This window comes from Xiphophorus couchianus, chromosome 3 (genome assembly GCF_001444195.1).
Source record: "Xiphophorus couchianus chromosome 3, X_couchianus-1.0, whole genome shotgun sequence".
In the NCBI taxonomy this organism is placed as follows: Eukaryota; Metazoa; Chordata; class Actinopteri; order Cyprinodontiformes; family Poeciliidae; genus Xiphophorus; species Xiphophorus couchianus.
The window spans coordinates 21,557,944-21,582,651 of NC_040230.1; the positions used below are offsets into that span (position 1 = coordinate 21,557,944).

At 35.7% G+C, this 24,708-nt stretch overlaps 1 protein-coding gene across 1 annotated transcript; it reads right to left on the bottom strand.

Moving 5' to 3' along the window:
- Positions 1 to 2,559: 2,559 nt before the first annotated feature.
- Positions 2,560 to 24,708, bottom strand: LOC114141854 (lysophosphatidylcholine acyltransferase 1). The gene is made up of 14 exons (XM_028012723.1): positions 24,215 to 24,708; positions 17,138 to 17,277; positions 16,169 to 16,383; positions 12,785 to 12,897; positions 12,343 to 12,403; positions 11,607 to 11,665; positions 11,397 to 11,431; positions 9,864 to 9,918; positions 9,584 to 9,666; positions 9,180 to 9,305; positions 8,580 to 8,733; positions 7,646 to 7,744; positions 7,128 to 7,269; positions 2,560 to 6,975 (listed from the first exon to the last, which is right to left on the bottom strand). Exons 1-14 carry the CDS (start codon positions 24,335 to 24,337, stop codon positions 6,743 to 6,745), a joined length of 1,638 nt encoding a protein of 545 aa, XP_027868524.1. The 5' UTR covers positions 24,338 to 24,708; the 3' UTR covers positions 2,560 to 6,742.

Genomic DNA, 24,708 nt, shown 5'->3' on the forward strand with positions numbered 1-24,708 from the left:
CTAGTTGTTATTACTAGAAAGCAACTCTAAACAAATGGGGTTTTAGCCTTGATTTGATGTTTACAGTATATACTGATGTAATGTCAGATATTTGTGTATTTTTATGTCCTTCACATCCACAGACCTGCTGAAAAACAGCAGGTATGCTGAAGCAGCCCAGATTTCTTTTAGTCTTTTATAAATAAAACGGTGCTTTTTGCAGTTTTCTTGAAGTTTTAAAAAGTATTTTTGAATCAAATGAAAAGTTTGTTCCAGAGTAGTGAAGCATAAAAACGGGATGCTGCTGCTCTATGTTTGGTTTTGGTTCTGGTTAATGCAGAGTAGATTTGAAGACATGAGTGGCCTGGAGAGTTGATAGAATGGCAAGAAATGTTTGATGTGTTTTGGTGCCAAATCACCCAGTAAATTCTAAATTTCATTTCATATTCTTGAGTGGCTGAATGTAGAGTTAAGCACACCGAGGTCTCGCAGGCTTGATAAAGTGCTATACAAGTACAGGCCACTTACATTTACCATGTAAAACTTGTAATGCACACCTTCAAAAAGGTTTGTGTTTAAGAGGCTAATCATCTCAATACTCAGAACAAATAAAAAGCATTTTAAGAAATTTTACTTTGCAAATTTAAGCAATGGAAAAAGTAACCGTCAACATAACGCCCCCTGCCATAAAGCCATTTCCTCTTTTTGCCTTGGTCTCCACTTCCTCCAACTCAGTGACCAACCAACATGCCTTGCAGAACCATAAATTTCATTATGTGTCATGTTCAGCGGCTTAAACACAATAATTCCCCACAATAAAAACATCCAGGCCTCTCCCGTTTCCAGCTCAACCAAAACAGGATCAGGACATCAAATAACACAATCAGCTCTCGCGCCATGGAAGGATTTAAGACCCGTCGTATCCACAATGACAGTTTCTTGTATACAAGCCAATCAAGTTGATCAATTGGCCACTAATCCCTAAATCTGCTGGCTCCACAATGTACACACCTTTAAAGTGCAACCATCAATCAATCCTCAGGCCTCATAGCAGAAATTGTTGGGTCAATGCAAGTCGTGCTGGAAATATGAGATTTCGAATGGAGCTTAATCGAGTGTCTTGTTTTCATAAATGCAACAGCTGAGACCCAGTGAGAAAGAGAGCAAGAGCAAAGAGGGAGCAAAAGAGGTGAAGACGAATGAAGTGGAAAGGTGAGATGGGGAAGGATGCATAGCTAGGAATGAAAGGAAAACAAAAGAAAATACATGGATTAAATCATTCTGTCTTAAAGCAACACACCCTTGGTGTTTTTTTTCTCCATTCTTATTTTTGTTCTGCTTCAAGAACATTCCTTCAGAACATTCCTTTTTTCTGACTAGTGTCTGGTTTTACAACAAAAGAACACAAAAGGAACAAAAGATTAACAAGGACAGTTATGTAGATGTCATGGCTAGCACTTATTTGAGACAATTAAAACTTTGCTCCTCAAGCCCAGACAACCATGTCAGGTACAGAAAAACACACTGCAGGTCTCATTTCACAATTCAGTTTTAGACTGCATAAACTAATAAACAAATATTATCCTAAAGCACCTCACAAGTCAAACAACCCTGGCTTATTTAAAAAATACTTATGCTCAATTAAATCATTTCAACAGATATAATTAAGTTACAAACAAGCCAATTCAATATTAGTTTCAGTGAATGCCATCCACCAATTCAGCTAAATTTGTCCAAAATCAGATTTTTGTTTACTGACAAATGTTAAACAAAATGAAATAAAACATAAGAAATAAAAAAAATACAAGGATGCAGACTAATAAAGTAGTTCTGCATCAGAGCATAAAAAGTAGATAAAAAATAAGCTAAGAAAAGGAGGCAATGAATTAGATAAAATAAAAAAAAGTCACAATAAATTTAGCACCAACATTCAAATGATGTTAGTCATTTGTAAGTTTTCTGATAAAATAATCTGAAAAACAATACTTGTGATATGTTTCTGCCTCACTACACCTGCATGTAAACATTTGTCGCAATACAACAAAATTCCCAATAAATCTTTTCTTTTCACAATCCTCATTTGGGATTTTATAGTAAAAGTGGAAGATAACAGCAAAAAATGGCGACTGAAGTCATCCAATTTTAATGTGCAAAGGCTCTAGGTGTGTTGTAAAGACAAGTGAAAAAGCAGATTTTTTAAGTAGATGAATTGTCTAGAAACTCCTCCATTATTTACACCCACAAGAAAGGGTAAAACTTTAGTCAGTAGCATAAAGCTAGTGCCTTCAAAAATGAACAGCAGTTCTTTATGACCTCACAAGAGGGAGACATTAAACAACTGTCGAGTATTTTCCTTTTCCTTCAACTACATTGGTTCAAATGAGCATTTCTGATTTTTCTTGATAGAAAGAAACAGGAAAAAAAGACATCCCAAAATACTTTCAATTAATAAATTGTGCTAACCGATATTTGGAAATGTTTTGTTTACACTACTAATTTTTATACTGTACAGCACCTTTACATAGAACACCACTTTATTTAATCAGAGAAACATAATGTTCTAATAATGACATACACGGCTGCATATTAACACTTTGTCTTTAATTTCATCCAAGAGTCACATTGACAAGTTACATAATAGCCATCATGAACAGATTCAAAATAGCTTTTTTTGTAATGACTCTTTAGCATCAAAATGCAGTAATAAAATAAAACTTGTTTGATATAGAAAAAGACTGGAAATAAAACTAGACGAAGAAAAAAAAAACCTCAAAAATATTTCAGGTGATTCACTTACAATAAGCCATCAGAAAGACAATATCACTCTGTAAGAGTACATCAGTCTTTCGTCTTAGGCTCACTGCAGAACAAACTGTGACAGGCAGCAATAGCATAAATACAAGTTTGTCTCTTGCAGGTTTTACATTTTCCTCACATGAAGATTTCATGTTAAATCTCTACAGAGGTATTTATAACAAGGGAAACTAAATAAAAAGAAATGTATATTCATTGTGCCCCAACACATTACTCTTTTTAAATACCAAAAAAAAAAAAAAAAAGTTTTGTTTTGAATATGTGAGGTTGTATAATCATATATTCTGTTTAAATCAAACAAAACAGCATATTCCTTCTGGGACAAAACTTTGAGAATTAGTTGTGTTTTAATGTATTTCACTGATTTTCAGCTTGTTTACAAATACAATAACATTTTCTTAAAATGCAGCATCTGTATTAATAGCAGAGTGCTTTTAAATTGCATTATTTAAGGAAACATTTAATGGTGTAAACATAATCAAGTCCTTCAAATCTTTTATTCTGACTGCCAACTCCAATGAGTTTACACAATTATTTTAGGCAACTAATTTCCACAATCCTGACAAAGAACAGTAGGGTGAGTTAGGGAAAGAACTTAAACTGAACTAAATACAATCCTCAATTTTCTCTGTGCTCCCTTTAAACAGGAAAGAAGTGAAGAGTGAATTAAAATACTGTAGACTATGACCCTACTGCGCTTCAGAGCTTTCTGACCTTATGTTTACAAAAATAAAAGCACTGTAAAGTGCAAGCACAAATTCATACAATTCTGAAAAAAGTAACAGCAGGACAATGCTTTAAGATTGTCATAAATCATAAGAAATGATAGTTTGTATGCGTGTGCAGTCTGGAGTGTTTGTGTGACCCCGGCCCGTCATGTGGTGGCGCATCACCTCAGGGCTCTACCACTCATTGCACTCGCACTTAGTTCAACCTGCACATCTCAAACAAAACAACAAAAACTAAAAAAAACTAAAAGCAAATTCTGGAAAACCATGACGTCTTAGGAAAATGTCCACTGGGGAGATCAGCACTATAGAGAGTTTCTGATTGTGACAAGATTGTCTGTACATTCTCTTTTTAGCATAAAAATTCTGTAGAGGCTATCAAGGCTATAGGTTTCCATATGAAATCTGCATTTTGTTCCTAAGCAGTCGACTCGGCGACACCAGTAATAATATAGCAATAAAATTTTACACTGTGTAGGAGCAATAAAGCACAAACTAACTAAGATTATTAAAAAAAAGGAGAACAAAAAATGTGGCTCATTTGTTATGGTCGATACAAACTGCAAAGCAGAGAAGATCACAGATCTTTGTCATGGCAGTGAAAAGAATAATAATCATTCATATACGTATATCAAAAATTCACAAAATGTCCCGCATCTGGAATATTCAAAATACATATTAGAACTTTTAAAAAGCATTCATCTGGAGAAGGCTAAACATATGAGGAATATTGCTTTACTCAAAGTCGTAAAGGAGGACATATAAAGGATACAAGGTCACGAACGAAATGGAAACATGACAAATTTACAGTTTTGGAAATGATGGTGAACACAGACGGGCAAAGTGAATCACTTGATTCTCTCAGGGGAGGTATTCTCTTTAAATATGATCCGTTAGATGATAAATAACAGAATGTAAAGACGGGTAAAGTTTAAGAGAAGTAGAAACACAAGTTGTTATACTGAGCGTTTCTGTAGAACAAAGAAAACCAAATTTGTCAGAAAATGATTAAGAAGTGAGCATCATTGGCATAATCTGAAGGAGGTAAACAAAGTTTGATAAAAATTTAGTTGGCAGCTGTGTATATTTTACATTTTTTCATAAAATACCAGCATAATTGAAATTCAAACATTTGTTAATGTTACTAAGACAAACCTTCATTAAACCAATAGTTAGATTTTAAGTCTAAAAAAAACAACGCAAAAACGTAGGGGTGCACCGATTTATCGGTCAGCTGATTTATTGGTGCAGATTTCCTCAATTTTGAGAGATTGGTGATCATCTGATACTTTCATGTGAAGCCGATCTCAGCAGCTTTCTTGCTATATTTAGCAACAATTCTGACGAAAAGTTGGTATCAATCAAAATTGGATTCTGCAGGCCAGGCTTTTTAAAGATTGACAATCGGCCAAAACACTGCAATCAGTGCACCCCTACAAAAATGACTACCTAGTCCTAGAGATCATCGACAACTTCCTTAGATTTGTGATGGAAAAAAAAAAAGTCTGGAATCTTCCTTCTTTTTAGTTTTAATTTTAAAAGTAGCTCCCCTTTACTTCTGGTTAATTCTGAATATATTTCATACATGTACAGGACTCAAACTAAACCCTGCTCACTGATGCATTTTAGCACGAGAGTTTGCTCAACCTACAAGTACATTTTCAGAATGAGGTTTAAATGCTAACAGAGGTGGGCTCTTCTTGATTGTGGTCACAGGTACAAGTTCTCGGATCCACCTTACAGCATAATGAAAATATTTCCTTTTGTGAAGATCAGAAACATGGTGGATATTCTGGAAGGTTAAATATTCCAATTTTGACTGGAAATAATAAAAAAAAAAATTACAAGAACTCAGAAAATTGTGACTGTATCAAAAAGTGGCTCCAATGTTTTCTTTTAACAATGTAACACTGAGAAGAAAGTGCCAACAATTTTGGTGATTGTTTGCTTTCACTGGTCGGATGCCATAATTTGATCCCTTTCAACCGGTTACAAGACTGGGTAGGCATGTGCCGGTTACTATGTTTCAAGATATACCAATGCTTAAAATATTATGGCTTCGGAATGAGAAAGAAAACATCTCTTAGCATTCAAACTTGTTTTAGTTAGCCATAGTTTCCTCCAGCTTTGTGGGGCAAGGGGCGTAATACAGTCCTCTCCTTAAAATGCTTTCAAAACAAAAAAACAAAAACTATTTGATGAGTTCATTTTTTTTTCTTTTTAACTTTTCAATATGACTTTGGTATATTTTGAGAATCTCCTACCGGCCCATGCCTACATGAAAGGCAAACAAAAACACAAACAAAAAAAAGGTGCTTAATTTTTTCACCCAATGCATTTTGGTCCAAGTTGTGTGTTATCAAATGAAACAAAACATTGAAATAACCAAAACTGTATGAAACTATGAAGCGACAAGCACAAGAGATCAGTTGCGAAGAACAGTTTACATGCATGTAACCTAAAAATAGTCAAAAACCATGACATCATTGTTAATTTTTCCATTTTTGTCACTGAACCCTGAGCTAAATCATATCACTGTGTTTACACACACACACACACACACACACACGCATACGAGCGCACACACACTCATAGCAGTTATAATTGTCGAAGTTCAGAGACCCGAGATAACCTCCAATACGGCTGCTGAAGCTTCGTGCTTCCAGCCATTCCTCACCGGTTCCCCCGGGCCTTCCTTCTTCACAGAAATAACATGAGCCCATTTATTCTGCATTTTCATTTAAAAGTTCAAAAGGCAGCTACCATTAAAGAGAGGAAATGGACAAAACATTACAAGAACAAAACAAAAATAGATTTCACAAAAAATTGTGTTCTCTTTACAATCCAGGGATTGTTTGCGTCTCGGTAAATTTGTGTTAAAAACATGCAGCGGCAGGGGAGAACAAGTAAAAATAAATTAAAATTGACCACAAGAATCCTAATAAGTGCTTGCCCTTCAAGTATTTAAGCATCGTATCCCAAAAAAAGCCAGTATTTGGCATTACGACAATTCTTCCTATGGGGAAAAAGAAGGTTGTTTACAGGCTGAAATGAAAAGAACCTCATGGATACAACACCAATAAGAAAGGGTAAACTTCATTTTATGTTTGCGTTTAATGAAATGTTGTCCCTTACTGTGTGAAAAAGTTACTACAAGGTAACCAATATTGCCCCTTACAGAATTCCCTCTCACCAGGAGAGGCCCTGCTCCCTCTACTCTATCAGTTGTGTTTCTTTATGAGTGCATCTACTGAGCTGTCCTGGTCTTTAGGGCTGAAGTCGGGACAGATACCATTGGCTGTTTTGCTGTTGGCAGTGCCTTGCAGGTTTATAGTCGATGGATTGGTCTGGGTGTGGTGTTCCTGACAAGGTCCACTCTGAGGACCTACACTTCCAGTGTGAAGATAGTCATCAGCAAAGTCTGGGTTCTCCTCCACAAAACCTCGGAACTTATCTGAAAAGACCACAAGGCGGAGCCAGAGACAAAGACAACGTTACAAGCTGGCTGAACTTTAAATGTTTAGACTGTGAAAGAAGACCATCCCCACTTTGACTGCAAAGTTTATAACAAAGAAGAGCGTTGAAGTGTTTGGAGGATTGTTTTACCAAATGTAATCTTCCCCGTGTCATCGACGTCGATGGCCGTAAACAGACGGGACACGTTGAGGTGAGTCACTCCTAAAGCTGTCTTCAGCACAACTGCCAGCTCGCTCTCTGTGATGGCACTGTCTTCCTCTGCCTCAAACATCTGCAAAAGAGGAAATGCATATCGAACAGCTTATTTAAAAGATTGTGAAAATGTATAAGTCTACTTGGTTGTGACGCACATTCACATTTCATTTCTATGAAACAGAGCTCTGAACAGCTGCACAATGAACCTGGAAAGTAATGTTTAATAAACTGACAGCTTGCACTGAGCAACAAAAAAAAAAAGACATCATACTACTTCGGCACTCAAATCACCAAGTAGCACTTGAATATAACTAAACTCAGGCCGAGTCAGCAAACACAGTGCATCATTTTGTCTGACGACAAGATCAGCACACAGTTTTATCTTGTTCTATTTGTCTTCAAACCATTTTTTTCCAAATAAATAATTAAGCACAGAAAGAATCAAAACCTACCTTGAAAGCCAATTTCATCGTTTCCAGAGTTTTGGCAGGTCTGCATACAACGGATAAGGCTATGACATACTCTCTAATATCCATGCTGTTATCTTCATGCTGTAAAAAAAAAAGAATGAAAATGAGCTATAATACGAAAAAAAGAAGTTTGCTGCCACCAAAAAAAGTAGTCAAAAATATGTTTGGCCCTATCAGGAGCCTGATTGAGCATAAGTAAATTAAACAAAAGGATAAATTAAATTTACAATGGAATTTGCTGAAATGGCATGTGCTAAATTAAATTAATTTGTCACACGCTGCAAATCCTGTCTGAGCTCACAAGAGTAACATCACATGGGGTTTAATATTAGCAGAATAATGTGGCCATGTAAAAAAATGGCCATCTTGCTACCTTGTTTCACAGAGTGACAAACTTTTCCATCAGTTTTCTACCCCCAACACCTCTACCAGCAAGATCACATTTCCAGGATTGTCTCTGAGGATTTTTTTTTTCAAATATATATTGGGTCTGACCCCCAAAGAGGTCAGACCAGAAATTGATTAAAAGTCCTTGATAATGTGCTTGGGAGGATTTTCTGTAGCATTCTGACTCCTAATAGAACAAAATCCTGAGAAACTATTAATGCACGTCGAGACGAAAAATAAATCTTTTGAAATGCAAAGTGTTGCCATAGCTATACATTTCCTAAGAAGGTATAGATGGTTGAATAAATGCATAGTTTGAGATATTGTATTTTGTTTTTTAATGTGTACAGATACACTAACCACAAAGTTCTTAGAGGACTGTTTGATAATTACAAATCAATTTATTTTACCCACCTTCCTGAACTGCAAAACAATATTATTTGTCAACTACATTGACCTACAAGTCCATTGTTTTTTTTTCACAAAACACATATTTATCGAGCTGTAGCTGTGTGAGTAAGGCCTTTACCTCATCAAAAAGAGCAAACATGTCGCGCAGCATATCTGAAACTGGAACATCAAGGAAGTGAGCAAAGTCTTCCAAGGCAAGTTTCTGCCCTTCCAGCTTTCTGGCTCTGTTCCCGTATTCCTGCAAAACCTTCTCGGTGTTCTGGGGTTTCAGCCTGTGACAGCATGGGAGGAAACACTTGTATAGATTCTATAAACTATTATGCATTATATGAGCAAGAAAACATTTTCTAATTATTAAAAAAAAAAAAGGACAACTGATGCATTGAGAAAGGATAATATTCTCTCCACTGCAAGGACAATTTTGGTTGACGTTTAGAGTAGATAACATAACTGAATTTTACAATACTTTTAAAAGAAGAAGTTCAGTGAAATCTCCAGCAGCTAGAGAGGAACTGGAACTCTTTTCCGGTAGCTGCTCGTCACAAAAAGCACCAATCCACTGCAGACAGTTAACTTAGTATACGCAAGACTTGTTTACAATACTGCGGCCAAAAAACAAATCCCTGCTGATTTCCTGCTGTGATTTTCATCGTCTCCCATTTGTGCCCTTTACTTAGTTCTCTTAAATGAGTGCTATGCATTGGAAAACTTGACTCACCCCAGTCTCCTGACAAGCTTGGCAAACTCCAACAGACAGGTGTCGACCGGCAGCCTCAGCTGGCCCTCTGCCATCGCCAGCTGGCAGTCTTCAAATGAATAATCTGTGATAGGTACCCCAAGGGCTCTGAGCGCACCAGAGATGATGGGACAACGACAGGACAAATCAATACTTTGCTTTAGGTATATGTTCTTATTATGGAAAAGATTTATGCTTCCATCTCAAACGTATGAAACTTTTAGTGATCACAGATCAAATCCTTATGATTAGATAGAGGGATTTTACAAATCTGTGGCCATCTGAGCTTCCTTTCTGTTACATGTGGTGATGTGCATACCAAAGTGCAGAGTGCAGGATGGTGTAATTTCTCACATCTGCCAAAACAATCAATACATTTCACTTACTTGGCCATGACTCGTCTCACATTGACAGCAAAGAGAGCAGGATTTCTTTTCTCCTCCTCTGAAGGGGTGTAAATGGGAAGGAACTGCACAAAAACCAAAAATAAAATGTGAGCTGTTCATCATTCAAAAGGACAAATAAGTCTAAATTTAACAAAAATTAGAATGACAAAAGAACCTGAGGGTTTCTAAGATCAAATTCTTGCTTTTAATGATTAACATCAAGTAAGCCATCTTTGACAGTGAGAGAAAAATGCACACATAATCCTGCTTTAATACTTACCTCTATCACAAATTCGTTGTGCAACTGGCAGAGAGTCAGCCACAAGATTTTAAAACTGAAAGGCAGAAAGATAGAAATCATAAGTGACCAATAAAGACATACAGCAGTTTCTATGACACCATTAAACAAAGTGTTTTGTTTAATGTTGTGCAATTGTGGCGACCACAAAAGTGTGACATTTGTGTTTATGACTTGAAATTGTTAATACAAGTTCTGTACTTTATTTTGGAGAAGAGTTTTCCTTTATTTTTTTATGTGCTTTGTAATATTTACTCCACGCTTGTCGCCCAGCAGGGGGCGGGTGGCGGTTTTAGTGTCCTGCTTGTATTTTCCCTCATTGCTGCATGACACTTGAACTGAACAAGCCGTTTCCTCGTCTTTCTCCTGTTCTTCAGGTGGGTAAATATGAAAATAGGTTTTTAATCCAGTAATTAGACATGCTGGAACATATTTGGAACATCTGTGAACGTATTTGGAATAGTTATGAGCTATATTAGTTATTCAATTTTTGACTTTGTGTCGTTTTGTTTGAAGAAAGTAACTACGCACGGTGTACATGCTAACGTTAGCCATTAGCCAAGTCTGTTTAATACATGCGCTTCACCCACTTCAGTTTATGCTGGAAAAACCGTTAGAAACTGAAGAACTCAATGTCTATTTTTCTGTTTTGGCTTTTGTAAGGTTCCCACCACCAGTGTTAAAATAGTTTTTTTACCATTAGGATTCAGGATGATAAAAAAAAGTGACTTCAAAAATGACGTTTGGTTTTATGAAGGACTTTAGTTTATTGAACGTCCAATGCAGTACTGTCTTAAGTTAAAAAGTAGCTGGTTAAGGTAACCACTGTCTAATGTGTTTCATTTTAGATAAATAGCTTAGAAAGCTAATAAGAAGAATGAGTGGATATATGTTTAGGAAAGAGATGTTTGTTTTGTCGCTAAGAGATGTTTGTTTTTGTCACTTATGGACACTGAAATGTATTAAAAAGGTTGGACTTTGAATATATAAACTGTAAAGAAAGAAACTCAATACAACAAGTATGTTTGGATGTAAAACTTGAATAAATTGCTGCATGACACTTGAACTGAACAAGCCGTTTCCTCGTCTTTCTCCTGTTCTTCAGGAGTATATCTGTCAACAGCGGTGCTGTCGCTACGGTACCCGTTACACAATATTCTGTCAAATGACTATCTGTCAAATGGCTCAGTGAGGCCAACTAACAAGTAATCACAGCATTCAACGCAGCACAGATCTAAGTTGTAATAATAATGCTAAAATGAAAACTATAAGCACTGGGTTTCTTTCTTTTACTCCAGCAAACGTCAATTTTATGACATCTAATTTCTAAAACGGGTCGCAATTGTTTTAGGTATATCAAAAACAAGTTGTGCATTTTGAATGAATCTGAGACCATATGAAATTTTGTTACACATTTATTTAATTGTTTACCTCCCCACAAAATGCAAATTTCTAACAACATTGCTAGCACACCATAGACCATATAATAATTACTGTATAAAAAACAGTACGTACGCTCCTGGTCCTTGCCACGTCCATGTGATTGTGTCCTGTTAAAAACACATAAAACTGTTAAGCTAAATTTGCTTTAAAACAAATTATTATTGTATTATCCTTGGACTTTATGTACAGATAGCAAGCTGATGTATTTACCAGACTATTTTATATAAATATCAAAGGTTTGGCAATAAAATAGTCTATTACAAAATATATCGGCAATCTTACCAGTTTATTGGGGTAGCGAATCACAACAGGCTGTACTGGAACACCAGGAATAAAAGCTCCTAAAAGAAAAAAGAAAACAAAGTTTAGATGAATAAAAACCTGCAAACACATAAACAGAACAATTAAAATATAACGGCCAAAGCCATATTTCTGTAGTTTATATGTGATAAATCTACATTTGAGAGTTTAATAACAACTTAAACTTTGTCTATTTTTCTGATTACCCTTCATATGTCTCTGTGGTTCAAGAAAGTATCAAGTTATTTTGAGCACAGAGTAAATTGATATTTACAGGAAAGTTTTTTGTTTTGTTTTTCTGAAGAGTTACACTTTAGGAATTTTTGCTATGATGGCTCATCTGTTGGATAGACAACTTGCAGCCTTTGATTCCAACGTGCATCAAAAAAATACCTTTTTATCAATCACCATGTCGCTGGTTCACCAGTAATAATCAGTTATTTACTTAGGTCAGTGGTCATCAAGAATATTTGATTTTATTAGTGTAGATTATTAGGAAGATACCAGAATAAAAGACAATGGATAAATAGGCCTAAAATAGCCCAATTTTCACATTTGGACCCACTTTGTTTAATGTTGTATAACATTCTTTCAAATGACGAAGTGTGTGATTTACTAATGGCAAACAATACTCTTTGTTTTCTGGTTAAAAGCAAGCCTTGAAATCAGCTGTAGTTTAGTGAACAAAGTTTCGACTGAATGCCTAGAAACATGTTACCTGGCTTAAAGGTAATGAGGCAGGATCTATTGGTGCAGGTCCCCTCTGGAAAAATCATGACCTAAAAGTAACAGTAGGAAATTAATCACTGATTTAACAATATTTTCTATCATTGTTCATGCTACTAGGAACAATACAGTGTTTGTCTTAACTACAATTTCTAACACGGCAAGTAATTCATCCCAAAACGATCCACCAAATGTTACTATAAATCATTTGTGTGACTCTATGTAAACTTGTTTCAATATCTTTTCATTTTAGTAGAAAAAAAAAGAAAATGTCAAAAAGATACAGCAGAACTGCAACCACCTTGGTAAATTAGGCATGCAAAAAAAACCCAAAACAAAACAAAACAACAACAAAAAACAGTTTCTGTTAAAAGATGCTTCTTTTGGGGGATCATTAGGCCACAACAAAATTGCAGTTTTGCAAATCAACTCACTTGAGGCCAATCTCCTCCATAATGAGCTCTCCGCTTGATCTCCTCGACTGTCTTCTTTCTTGAGTTCTGGTCTGATCGGGATACGAACACCGGCCGAATGTATTTTATCAAAGCTAGAAGAGACGCACAATCAAAAAATGAATATATAGCATAGTTAGTCAAGAAAACATTTGTTATTTCAACTAAGTAAAACACAGATGATCAAATAAGTTAACACCAAATCACTCCTAACAAACATGTCATGTTTGTTAACATGTCATGCTTATCGGCAGACATTTTTACAAGCCTGCAGTACATTTAGATAAAAAGCAGAAGCTTGGGGGAGTAAAACCTCTCATCATGGAAACTTTAGAAAACAGTTATATTTGACTGAGCGCAGCATTAATCAGCAAACCCATCCGTGTTATGTTTGGGCCAAAGTAACCACAATTAGTGTGCTATTTTAAACACAGCTGTGAATGACAGTAATGCACGTTCCTCAAAGACAGAAGCATGAGTCAGAATAGCCTCATCTTATGATCGTAAATGTAAGATAGGTCTCGCTTCTTTTTATAAATACAGTAAGCAAATAAAAGGCTACAAGGACACAAGCGATCTTTTATCCTCATCATAGTTTAATCAAGCTCCACAATGTCATTGTTCCCCATTAACAAACTGCATTGTTTCTTCCTGGTATTTGCATAACTATTTTTATATACAATGACGCATGACAGGAACTTAGCAATGCAGAGTTCAGTTTCTAGTTTAACTGACAGTTGTATAGTAGCGGCCATGTACTGTGGCCACAATTACTAATCCAGTTAGTAATTGTGGCTAGTCAAAATAATAAGCAAGTTTATATAATCTGAGTCTATAGCTGAATTTAAAGACATTAAAATAAATAAAAACATGTAAATAAATGTAAAATATTAAAATACAAATTATTAAAAGGAGTAATAACATTTACAAAACTGACAATCAGTGTATAAATTATGTTAAAGGACCCATTGGCGCAAAAATTAGCTGGACTGAAAATATTTGAATATAATCACTGCTTTCTGTTTTAAACAGTATTTTGTTGTGGAAGTAGACACTCTGCCTACTTTTATGCCTAATCTTGGTTAATGCAGAACCAATTTGTTTAAACAGACATAACATGGTGTTTTTGATGCTGCTGCTGGCCATCCAGGTAATTTCCCAGCGAAGCTGTCAGTGCTTTTCCTCATACTAGCTGTGTCTGTCTTCCTCGTTTTTATGCAAACTAACTCCCACCAAAACAAAACCCAACCAACACAACGCATCACTGGTTACACTGGTTTAGTACTTTTAGAATTACTAAAACTAAGGCTATATGCTTTAGCAAGTTTCCCACTTTATAGATGTGGGAAAGTGAAACAGATGTGCAATGTGATAAACCCAACTTAAGGTTAAGGAAGATGTACTTTAATTAGGAAGATAAACAGTTTAAATCAGCTAAAAAAAATTCAGACAAAACACAGCACACTAACAAATGATTACAAAATGCAGCTTTCAATATTACTTCCTGGATTTAAACTCCTTCACTCCTTAAAACTAAAAGAAAGCTTTCATAACATTAAAAACAGTAAACCTTAGCTATTGGCACTAACAGAGGCATACTGCACATGAAAAAGTGCAATGAATATGACACTGGGTTAAAGACATGGCAGTTGTATATTTCTTGATATTTTTGAATGTTCAAGCTTAACCAAGACACTGTTGGAAACCAAATCTTCCAGACATGTTTGAGAAAAAAAATTAAAAATAAAGGGCATGAAAAAAAAAGATAATGTTGTATTTGGAAAAAAATGAGGTGGAACTACATGAAGAAAAAGCTGCTTGTGACTGAGTTTCCCACTGACAGGAAGGGATTAATGGTAGCTCTTTCCAAAAGACATTCTGCACACGTGACTGCAGCTGATCATGTCTTAATGCTCATTATGGGTTCCACATGCTTGGCAGGCTCTGCTTCTTGGCTCCTTTTACAAAGGCAATAGGACTGAAATTTAAGATTGGCAAGTCTTATTATTTTTACATTGTCATGACTGTTTCAGAGTCAAACAAAAGCTGTGCAAAAAAATAAATAAATAAATGAATCTAGTATTGCACATATTTGATACCTCAGAATACTACAACGCATATCCCAGCATATTGCAGACTGTTGATTCTGACACACACTGCCAGAAATATTATGCACCAATAGTATGCTGTTTCAATCTTGCAATGCAAGCAAGTAAGAGTGTTTTAACTTGGCTGAGCTCCACTCAGCTTGGAGCTAACAATGTGGCAAATTGCTGACTTAGTTGACAGGGCAGGATGAGGTGAAAGAGAGGCTAAAATAAGACACAAACCTTGACTGTGTACCTGCTTAGAGGTATATATGATCCAATGTCTGCACTGGCAGCTAGAAGGGTAACTTCACATGCAAGCCACTTAATAGGATATGTTGTCAATGTGGTGTGACTACAGTCTGCGACTAAGGTCTACCTGATGTCTGCATTGGGTCTGTGTAAGCTCCTGGTCTAGGTTTGGATAAAATTAAATGAATAATAGCAGGAGAAAATAATAAGTTTACTTCAAATAACTGAAAGTATTCTGTAGGAGTGTCTCCTTGTCAAATATTTAGCAATCAATGAGCAAAATTTATTTAGCAAATTGAAACGTTGAAACTAAGGTTAACTGAAATTCTAAATAAATCAATGTTTATTTGAAATTAAGAGTTTTCCTATTCCTAAAATAACTGAGGACATTTGAGTGTTGCCTTAGCAACTCATTGCATTTGGAGAATAAAATTATATAGGTACTGTATATGTATGTTTAAATTAACAGTTTACCAAAGTAGCTTTTGGGGAAACTGAAAATGTTGACAATAATTTTACAGCGAAATCTCAAGCCTGTTCCTGTACACCCCCACATTCTTTTACACACTGCTAAAATGTGGGAAAATTTTCAACTATGCAAAAAACTACGAAAAACTATGGTGTAGGTCAATAGTGACCTTTGTTGTCTAAATGAGATGAAAGGTATACTGTGTCATTTTAAATAAATGGACCAAGATTGTTTAGTTTGTCACTGTGTTGACCCGATTTGGATTGTTTCCTTTATGACTTTCTAGTAGCAGTCCTTATCGACTGTCAATATTTGTTTTGATTGTAGCAACTACTACTCAGCATAAAGTCCACACTATCTTATCAGAAAAGCATAGTCACTGATAGTGCAGGCAGCTTATTTAAATAACTGACAAAGTAAAAACTTTAGCTCTATTACAATTTTAAAGCAATACCTCTCATTTGTGGCATCAAACCAAACAATATCATATGCTACATGTGTACTGAATGATTGTTTTGTTTAATGGTAACAATAAACATTTTAGCACGTTTTACTTACTTCCCCAAACGGGTATATCCTTGCTCTCAGCCTTCATGACTATCGAGGACATTGTCATTGTGACGGGGATGGCATCAAAGTAAGAGGAGTGGGGTGCCAGGGTGATGATGGGTGCTTCTCTAGGCAGAGCTCTTTGCCCTTTCACAGTTATCCAGTGAAAGCCTCCCGCAAACCACATGATCCGCATGATCACTCTTAGGATGATGTCCACCAGTCTGTAAACAAAATTTGGCATGACTTAGTGGTCCTTTCATTCAACTTTGGATTACAAACACTAAGTATGGTGCATTTTACTTAAATAGCAGTGCTGGTAATATGGGAGGTTTGTGAGATGGGCTGACACAGAGAAATAATTTAGATGTGAAAAAAATAAATACATTGGTTTTGATAACGTGTGTTCTGAATGAAAACCCAAACCTGGTAAGCATTTGCATTATACCTCTCTGAGCAAGTTCATCAACATAATACCAGCTGAAAGTCTTTTGGGGTATGTCTTCACCATGTCTGCATATTTGAATTGTGCCATGTTTTCTTTTAATTTTATTTTTAGATCACAGATTTAAAAGTGAAAAATCTGGATGTTTTAAACTTGGCATATTGTTTTATAACCCAACTCCAGACAAATCTTTTCAAAACTTATTTATTGACTTGTCTGATTGCCATTAGTTAAATAAAGTTCTTTAATATACCCTCAGGGTTTTAATAAAACAGCAAAGATTAAATTATACAAAGAACAGCTGTGACTTTTTTTGTTGAACACAAAAAAAAAATCATTTAAAATTTTAAACAAATAGAAACATCTGCTAGTAATGCAATAGTTTTTTGCTGATATGACATGTAATAAAGCAAAAAAAAAAAAAAAAACAGAAGACAGAGTTAATCTCTACAATCAAAAGAGTTATTTCAGCTTCTTTACATCAATTCAACACACATCTTTTCAGAGACACATTTGAGCAGCAGAGCACCTACCTTCTCCAGAGGCACTGGGGTTCAACAGTGGTCTCGGAGCGCCCCACTGAAGCAAGGAAGGCAAAAGGCCAAGCCAGTAGCATCATAAAAGCTGCTATGAGCAGACGAATAGGGAATAGCGTCACCGTCATTAATCCAATCTGATAAAAATTAAGAGGAGGGGGAAAGAAGTGTTAATCAAATGACAATCATTTGATCATGTCTTCTCAGTATAAAATCAAATAATGGAATCAAAACAACTCTAAAATGCGTAAGGTTTGGTGATGCACCAATGCATAACCATTTGATGTTTGAAAAATGTTAGATTTTAAGGATGGATGGGGCAGTAACAACCTCGTAGCCTCAGTAAGAGAATGAAGATGGGTTGTGGGGTCTTCTAGCATTACAATGACCCAAACACACACAGAGGGCAATCAAGTAGTAGCTCTGTAAAATGAATTTCAAGGTCCTAGCATGGCTGAGCCAGTCTTGAGACCTGATCTCAATAGAAAATCTTAGGAACGAGGTGAAACTCTGTGTTGCCCAGCAACAGCCCCGAAGGCGGAAAGATCTGGAGATCTGTACGGGCTAAAATCCCTGCTGCAGTATATGCAAACCTGGTCAAAAACTACAAGAAACAGACTTCTGCACCAAACATTAAGCTCTATTTTATATCATACTTATTATTACGTGGAATAAAATAAACATTTAATTATTTCAAAAATAAACAATGTGATTGTGTGGATCCTTGTTTTTTAAACAATATGTCATCTTCATTTTTTGCAAGTCAGAAAACTTGAAAAAAAAAGTAAATCATTGGTGTATCAATTGTTTATTTTCCCTAAATACTGTGTCTAAACACAGCTAATATCTTCTTACTTTGCTGCTCTCTAGGTGTCTCAGGTCCTTAAAATCTTGAACATCCACATAAAAAGAAGCTTTCAGCCATGTGCTCTGAGAGGACTGACTCTTAAGAACAGGAGCAAGCACCTAATTTAATGCAACAAATATGTGATATTTCTAAAGCAAACCCTGAATTGCATAAGGATTTTAAAGTACACCACATACAATTTTACAAAAGCAGTTCTCACTCTTGAAAGGGGAACAAAAGCCGACATTGTTGACACTACGAAAACAATTACAAGTGGAATACATTTTTCTAGCTGTCATTTACCACTGCCCTAATGAACATTATTTAGTTTTTTTAATAATTACTGTTCAATGAATAGACCCAGAAGGTGCTTTTAAATACCAGCTTTAATGACAGTGTTTCACTAATGTCACGCTATTTTAGTTAACAGCTGCACAGTTAGATATTGTTCTGCTTTTGTTGAAATCGAGTAAAGATGCATATTTTATTCTGGGCTTTAAACGCAAAGCAGTTTCAGGTTAAACCTGTCTTGTGAACAACAAGCAAACATACGGTGAAAGAGGAAGCAGTAGTAACAGAAAAGAAACAAAAAAATTATAAATAAATATATATATATATATATATATATATATATATATATATATATATGGAAGTCTGAATTGCATAGTCTTTTAAAGGTTTTCTTTTTTCAAAACTATTCTACTAAACAAACCCTCAAATTTACTTGTTCAGAAAGGGGCTACTGCAGAGCATTTATAGAATTCACTCAATGGCTTGGTTACTTGGTCATAATTATCACTGCACTTCTGATTGGTGTTAAGCAATGCAAGTAGCGTCACAAAACACCAAATCCTTCAACGCCTGCTGGGTAGAATATAATGGTGGTTATCTGCAGTTTGATGAACTCTAAATTCCCTTAATGCCTACACCAGGTCTATTTCCTTAGTGGACAAGATCCTACAGCAAACGGAAAGTGATGGCAACCTTATGCAAAGGTACAGAATTTAAAAACATTCCTTCAAAAGAGGGTTAACTGTAGTACAGATAGTTAAAATTTTAAGCAATTGTATCGCAAATAATCATATCTGTGAAATTGTGCAGTGCTACGATGTAGGATAAATGGTTCAAAAGCGATGAACATGATTAAAAATTAATTCAATTAATCTTACAAGATACTTATGAAATGAGTGTCACTTCGTGAGTGTTGTACGTAAATTAAAATGCAACCATCATATAACCATGAAATAAAGATAAGCCATTTAAACTTCAGTCTTGAATGTATGTTGCATGTATCGAGGCATTCTGGGTTCATTTTTCTTTTTTCCAGCTTAGATTCATTATTGTTCAAAACAATAACTACATTGTGGAGTCTGGGGTGAGTTATTGGGGTTTCTAAATAAGTTAGTATTTTTTTATAAAGTAAAACCAGAAAAAAACTATAACTGTTGGATAGGCTGTTTTGTCTTTAAAATGATGGCTAGTACAAAGACAGGTTCATGCACTGCATTATTGACCAGTATTCACTATCCAATTCAGGCACTATAAAACAGGATCAAACAGATTTAAGACAGTAAGCGCAAGTTATCTCACTGCTAAATTAAGTTTCTTAATGTTATATAACTGATTTATGTAGAAAACCAACAGAAGCAACCATAATTACACACATCCGGCTTTGATGAATAGTTTCTTCCTTTGATAGAAAAGATCTTAACATATTTCACAAGGAGATAAATTTGACTTGTTCATCACTGCATAGTAAGTCTACTCGGGCAAGGACAAGAGAGACATGCTGAAAACACGGTAGGTTATAATTCTGCTTCAGCCTATTAGTTCAGTGGTCTTTAGTTTGTCCTTTACACGTAAGAGCCTTACGGTCAAGACTAAGTACAACTTGGACTAATCACGTCAATTCGGCTCTGCGACAATCTATCAGATCAGACGTGGATTGGCTTTACTTCCTCCCCTTTTCTGAAATTGGAAACTCTTGAGTGAAAAGAGATGGGATCAGTGTTAGAGTGAACATATTCCTTACATCCATAAATATGTCACTTCAGTTTATTGGGTGATCGTATGTTAAGAAGGCCATTATTACTAGTAAACAACTTTGTAAGACTAGCACAATCACCAAAACAAACAAAAGGTGTTGAAGAAACAAACGCATTTGCAAACTACCTGGTCTGCATGGACTTGAATTGCATAATAGCTTGTGCGTCATCAAATGTCATGACTTTGATGTTTTATCTGACGGATCAATCTGCGCTTCAGTCAAAGTTTTGAAATTGGAACATTTCTCCAATTGAAGTGATCACAACTCCACAAGAGTTTCTGAACGCAGGGATTTCCCTCATCTCGCTTCGCACCAGTGGGGGAAATCCCACAAGTCTCAGCAGTAGTTCATCTGTACCAGGTTAGAGATGATTCTCAGATAGGACTTTTTTTTATGATTTAGTTAAAAGATAAATCTGAGGTCATTCTTTTCCTCAGCTTTCTGGCTAACAAGCAACATTTCTTCACATTTATTTAATCATTTCTGTCTTTTTAGTTGTATTTAATGTCTATTCTCACAGAACCTGTGATTACATATTACAATAAGAAAAACTGTTAAAGACTTCAAGTACTGACTTTTTTTCTTTGTTCATCTAACCATCTAACTTTTCACACGATCCATGGAAACATGATGTCATCTGTGTCTGACTTTCCTTAGGTTACCATTTGTAACCTGTAACAAGATACCTGGTATGGAAGAGTAGTTCCTTTCATAAAAGACAATGTATTATAATGCTGACCAAACATTTTGTGCAAATTCATGCCACATACAGCTTAGTTGTGCAAATCTTTTTCTTTTTGCAAACCACCTTGACAGGAAACATGCAACAGCATCACTCTGAAGAGTACTGTGCTTTTCTCAACCTCATTTGTGAGTAGACACTTCTGCAGTCTGAAGATTTAAACCACATGCTGGATTTCTAATCACTGTTCTCAACAACAAACTCATGACCTCACGTAGATGCAAACACTTCCCCATTTTAACTCATGTGAATTCAACAAGAGGGTCCGTGTGGTATTCTAAATGATTAGACAACCCTTAGTTTTTAAAGGAACAAATGTCATTAGTAGAATGCATAATGCAGCATGTGACAGTATTTCTCCATCAAAATCTTGTGATTCACATTAGTAGCAACTTGTAGTACTTTTTGCAAATGTTCAACATGATTGCCAAAGCTGTGATAATTTTAATTATAATATATCTGCAAACATTAAACTTGACAAAAATGTTGCATATAGTTACATCTCTATGATCAGCAGTTATAAGATTTAAATATTCTGCAACGTGCATCTTGTTGCAATCAAGCATTTGATTGAATATTGAAATTTCAATATCCCACCACTGACCCAACAGTGGCAGCAATCCCAGGACTCAACATTGACCTTTTATATACCTTTCTACCTTTTGTTTGACACAAAGCACCTAGCCTGGCCATTGCCTTACTACAGAATTCCATTTGATTCTCAACTCTCTTCACCACCCCATAAGGGCTTTCTTCCATTGAACTGGATTACTCCTGCAGTATTTCAAAAAAGGTGAAGAATGACATTGATTTCTGTTCTGATTCAGAATTTTAGTCTGCCTGTAGTTTGACATAGCAGAAGTGAAAGTGAATAAAGCTATTCAGTCCAGGTTGGCCATGCTTCTAAATATCGAATTAACATTAACATAAGAGCCACCTGGTTCGGCTGGTATGCCTCCAGCAAGCAATTGTTTCTCAATAGCCAAGAGTCCAGACACTCTGGATGAAGCATGGAACAAAGGGTTAGTTTTTTTTTTTACATTTTTGAATTGAATTTGAATAACAAGAATGTAACTTAGCACAGATGAAAAGTTTCTACAGAAAAATTAGGTAAATCATGCTAAATTATGTCAAATTGACTAAGCCTTATATCATGTTATACTGTTAATCCCTCATCAAAAACATATTTGGAGTGCTGCTTTGAATCACTTCTGCATGTCTGAGAAATCCCTTAAATGTCCTGTGGCAGTCATTCTGGGGTGCCTAAACTTTTGCTTATACAATGCGGCTCCTATTTACCCAAAGCTCTTCCTTAGAGCTTGATCTCCAAACAAGCTTCCACCTCATAGAGCACCTCTCCCCCACACCTACACCATGCTGCTCCTCTAGGCTAGCAGTGGCAGCAATGAATAAATACCTGGTGGAACTGTGCATCTGCTGAACTCATCATACAAACTATTCCTCAGACCAATGCTCCTAAGAACAGTTTAAAACAGCATCATGGAGAAGCACTGTTTTCATGACAGGTTGAATGAGGAACATCTGAAAGTGTAGGGGATTCTTAAAGAGACAGAGGCTAATTTCAAGAAGACAAACTGCTAAGTCAAATTTATTTTAAATTATTCTTGATGATGTACACAACTTACTTGACTGTGTTAAGAAATGGCACCATGCACCTGGAAAATACTCCTCTCTTCCCACAAACATTTTAAACCAAAAATGTTAAGCATAATCTTTTTTTAATTATTATTTAAAATTGAAAAGCAACCATTACTACACTATAGTGGCCAAAATAATATACATTGATTTTTACAGTAATAGCGTCGGTGACATTTATTATTTTGAATTTGAACACTTATAGAGAGCAACAGGACATGTCAGTGTTGTTGAAAGTAAATGTTGAAACTCAGTCACCCTCTTCATGAACTCATGATGATAAGAGCTTGGCAGAATAGTTTTAGATTTCTATCCTGACCTTCTGTAGTAGTTTCTGAAATAAAAATAAAGATTTTAAGAATCATGGTTGTATATTTTGCCCATGCACTTGTAACAAAAACACGAATGCCCAGAAATCACAAATTTTTATATTCTTCATTTCCTCCCATGAGCTTTACAAAAACATCAACTATTCAACTTAATCTCATGAAACTTGGACTACTCCATATTGAACTATTGGTTTTTTTCACATTAGCCACGTGACTTCAGAAAGCTCTTAGGTAATATAATGTGTTAACTCAGAAAATGTGTTAAATTTTAAAATGGAATAAAGCAGAATCTTGGAAAAAAAAACAAGATTCAGAAAAATTACAACTTATTACATGCATCTCAAAATTACATATGGTGGCATATTTTGTTTGTGCAACAATTTTTATATACCTACACATTATTTTCTCTTATTTGTAACCCAGGTAAATATTGCACAAAAATGTGTTTTAAACAGAGGGACACAAATCAATTCAAGATGACGCGTGTGTTTAAATATTTTATCAATAAAATAAGCTTCTTTCTGTATATTGCCAAATCACATTCAATATTTGTCAATTCCAAGAAAACGTACTGATTGTGGGGAAAGCTTTTTATTAACATTTCGTTAATGGATATTTTTGGTAACATATTCTAATACAACCTGCCTTTTGAGCATATTTATGACATTGATACAGCCCAAATGACAATGAGTCTCACACACTTTTCTAAATGTTTTAATATGTTCTTAATCTCTACAGTTCTCCAAAACTATAGCCATATTTTTGTTCCAAGTAACCAATCCTAAACAAAATAAAAGCAATGGATCACAGCCAAAACAATAACAAAAACGACATTTAAGTGAGAAACTGTTAATAAAAAGAGCAGCTATCAGTTGTCTGTCTTTCTACACGAATGTTGCTTTGCTGCTGTGAATAGTGAATAGTGAAAATCCAACAATGCAAGAGGACATCCCAAAACAAGTTGCTAAACTGCAGTGTTTGAAAAATACACATATTTTTTTCTTTGATAATGCCTACTGAAATAAATGTCTTTTTGGTAAAGGCACTAGAAAAGCATGCAGTTCAGAGCAACAAGCTAGGCCCCTCCTTGACAGCGGGCCATGCTTCAGTCAACTCTATTCTATTTTAAGGGTTTCATGAGTGAAACAAACTTATTTTACATAAACCCTGATATTAAAACTAAACAACGTGGTTGCAACTCCTAAAATATTTATTGTGCTCTAAACTATATGAGAACCAAAACGTGTTTGAAGTAAAAGCCGAATAAAGCCACAAGATAAAAGTGACATGTACTCTGCTAATGTTAGCCAGTTAGCTAAGACTTAGCACAGCTGATTTAAAGGAAACAAGAAAAACTAAAATAATGGTGACAACACAATTGCTGTGTCGCACTCAGCTGTTCCATGTCCAACAAGCAAAGCATCTTGTTGGTGTGTAGATAAGCGGTTCATACCTTTGCCTTTTCCAGTGGAGTGAATTTCAAGACGTGCACAAAAGGGTTTCTGAACGGAGGAGGTTGGTCCATTTTCTTTCCATCTCCTTCAGTCGCAAAATGTTTGCTACTCGGCAACCTCATACTTAGAAAGACCGTAAGGTGAGGCTTGCAGTTGGTACTTTTTATGTCCTAAAAAGAAAACTGCCAAAAAAAAAAAAAAAGAAGAAGAGAGAGAAGAAGCCCCTCAAAACCAAAACGCGGTCTCCCCTTAACTGGCTTGGTCGGTTGCTAATTTAGATGGAGGCAGTGCCAAGCTATTAACGTTATCTTCCTTTCCTGGTCAGCATGGAGGGATAATTGTTAGCTCAAGGATTAACTGGGGATATCTGAAGTCACCGATATCTGTCTGGCTGCGCAGGTCTCCTTCCTGCACAGCCTCTTCCCCAACCAGACCTGCCAGCTAGCTCTCAATGCTAACGGAAGCGCGATACCGTTCCTACAGCAGTGCGCCT

Excerpts from the sequence above, each read along its gene's own strand:
- LOC114141854 (XM_028012723.1), bottom strand. The coding sequence starts at position 24,337 with ATGAGGTTGCCGAGTAGCAAACATTTTGCGACTGAAGGAGATGGAAAG. Across the intron at positions 9,667-9,863 it reads ACAACGAATTTGTGATAGAG|TTCCTTCCCATTTACACCCC; the intron begins GTAAGTATTAAA and ends GTTTTTGTGCAG. Across the intron at positions 8,734-9,179 it reads AAGCTTGTCAGGAGACTGGG|GCTGAAACCCCAGAACACCG; the intron begins GTGAGTCAAGTT and ends ATGCTGTCACAG.